Here is a 1,789-nt window from a genome sequence, read left to right as displayed (position 1 = left end):
GTCTAGTTCAGTCCTCACTGAGGGAACACTGCAGGTAATGATGTCCTGAGAGCGCACGCTGTAGCTGCACTCACACAGAGACATGTAGGAGGAGATGTGAGGAGATGAAAAACATGCACGCTAGACTGCCTTCAGGCCAAGGTCAAGAGGTGTGTGATCTCATTGGAGATTTGTCTTGTTATATACGTTAATGAGGCCTCAGTGAGTTCAGATTACCTTGACAGTTGGGGTAGGAGTAGAATCCAGATCTGCACTGTTCACAGCGAGGACCCTGAAACTCCGGTTTACACAGGCAGAGACCGGAAGAATCACAGACAGCAGGCAGAGAGCCGATCATGCTGCAGCCACACACTGTAGAGAGACACATGCCAGTATTGAGCCACTTCTTGGTTTACATTTAATGCTTTCAAGTATTAATAGTATCACCCAAAGGTTAAGACTTTTCAATTCAAAAGAAAATTGAGTTCCCCATTTAATTGTTGCATTATTTCCAAATATCCACTGTCTGAACACAGTCATTCAATTATTCTGTCAGGAAAGTCTGGTCTGTTTCCAGTTTCTTTAAATGTTGACATTAACAACTATCAAACATTATTGTTCTTGTTTTTTAACACCTCACTAGACATCTAGAGGTGCTTGATGTCTTGTTCACATCTACACAAATTACTTTGAAGAGCAACTGGGAATTTATTTTAAGGAAGTAAGAAAGATGCAAAATGCATGTATGTATGTACAGACCCTTTCCAAACAAATAAAATATCATGGAAAAGTTGTTTAACTTCCATAATTCCATTCAAAAGGTTAATCATTAATAGATGGTAGATTCAGGGCCCACAATTTAAACAATTTCAAGTATTTATTTGTTTATTTTTACATAATTTGGGCTTCCAGCTCATGAAACCCACGAAAACAGGACTTCAAAAAATTAGAATAAATGGTAAATGGACTGCACCCAAATCATGACTGTGGATATTTCACACTGGACCTCAAGCAGTATGGGTTCTGTTCCTCACCCTTCTTCCTCCAAACCCTTGGACCTTGATTTATCAATGAAAGACACTTTACTTTCATCTGAAAAGAGAACAGAGGAACCCGACAGTTGTAGTCCATCTCCCGGATGTGTCTGAATGTGGTGGTTTTTGAAGCTGTGACTCCCGCCTCATTCCACTCTTTCTGGATCTCTGACAGATTCTGGATCTTCTCTGTTTAATAATCTGCTGAAGCCCACGGTCATCTCTTTTGCTGGTGCATCTTATCCTGCCACATTTTGCCCTTCCACTAGACTTTCCATTGATGTGCTTGGACACAGCACTCTGTGAACAGCCAGCCTCCTTAGCTATGAACTTTTGTGGCTTACCCATCTTATGGAGGGTATCAATGATGGTCTTCTGGTCAGTTATGTCTGCAGTCTTGCCCATATTGAACCAAACTGAGACAATTGAACCAAACTGAAGCAAATTTAATGACACCTGGGGAAACCTGTGCAGGTGCTTTGAGTTTAGTAGATGATTAGTGTCACACTCAGTTTAAAACATTCATGTCCTGCAACATTTGGCCTGATGTCTCCACAGTATTCTAATTTTTTGAAATCCTGTTTTCGTCGGTTTCATGAGCTGGAAACCCAAAATATGTAAAAAAAATAAATAAATAAATACTTGAAATCATTTAAATTTGGGCTCTGAATCTATCATCTATTAAAGATTAACTTTTTGAAAGGAATTATGGAAGTTAACAACTTCACCTTGATAATCTATAGTTTTGGAAAGTGTCTGTGTATATATATATATAT

The 1,789-nt window shown here is 39.1% G+C and overlaps 1 protein-coding gene across 1 annotated transcript in view; it reads right to left on the bottom strand.

Annotated features, from left to right (window-relative positions):
• Window positions 1–216: 216 nt before the first annotated feature.
• Window positions 217–1,789, bottom strand: part of LOC119417417 (laminin subunit alpha-5) — a gene marked incomplete at its 3' end in the record, with an annotated part of 231,477 nt that continues 229,904 nt past the window's right edge. Inside the window, 1 exon segment of the mRNA XM_037684619.1 lies at window positions 217–351. Within this exon segment, the coding sequence (XP_037540547.1) occupies window positions 217–351 (135 nt within the window).

The sequence above is a fragment of the Nematolebias whitei genome, chromosome 11 (assembly GCF_014905685.2).
Source record: "Nematolebias whitei isolate Nwh7 chromosome 11, NemWhi1, whole genome shotgun sequence".
NCBI classification, from domain to species: domain Eukaryota; kingdom Metazoa; phylum Chordata; class Actinopteri; order Cyprinodontiformes; family Rivulidae; genus Nematolebias; species Nematolebias whitei.
Note: the sequence above shows the minus strand (reverse complement) of the source record. Positions and strands in the feature narration are given on the sequence as shown.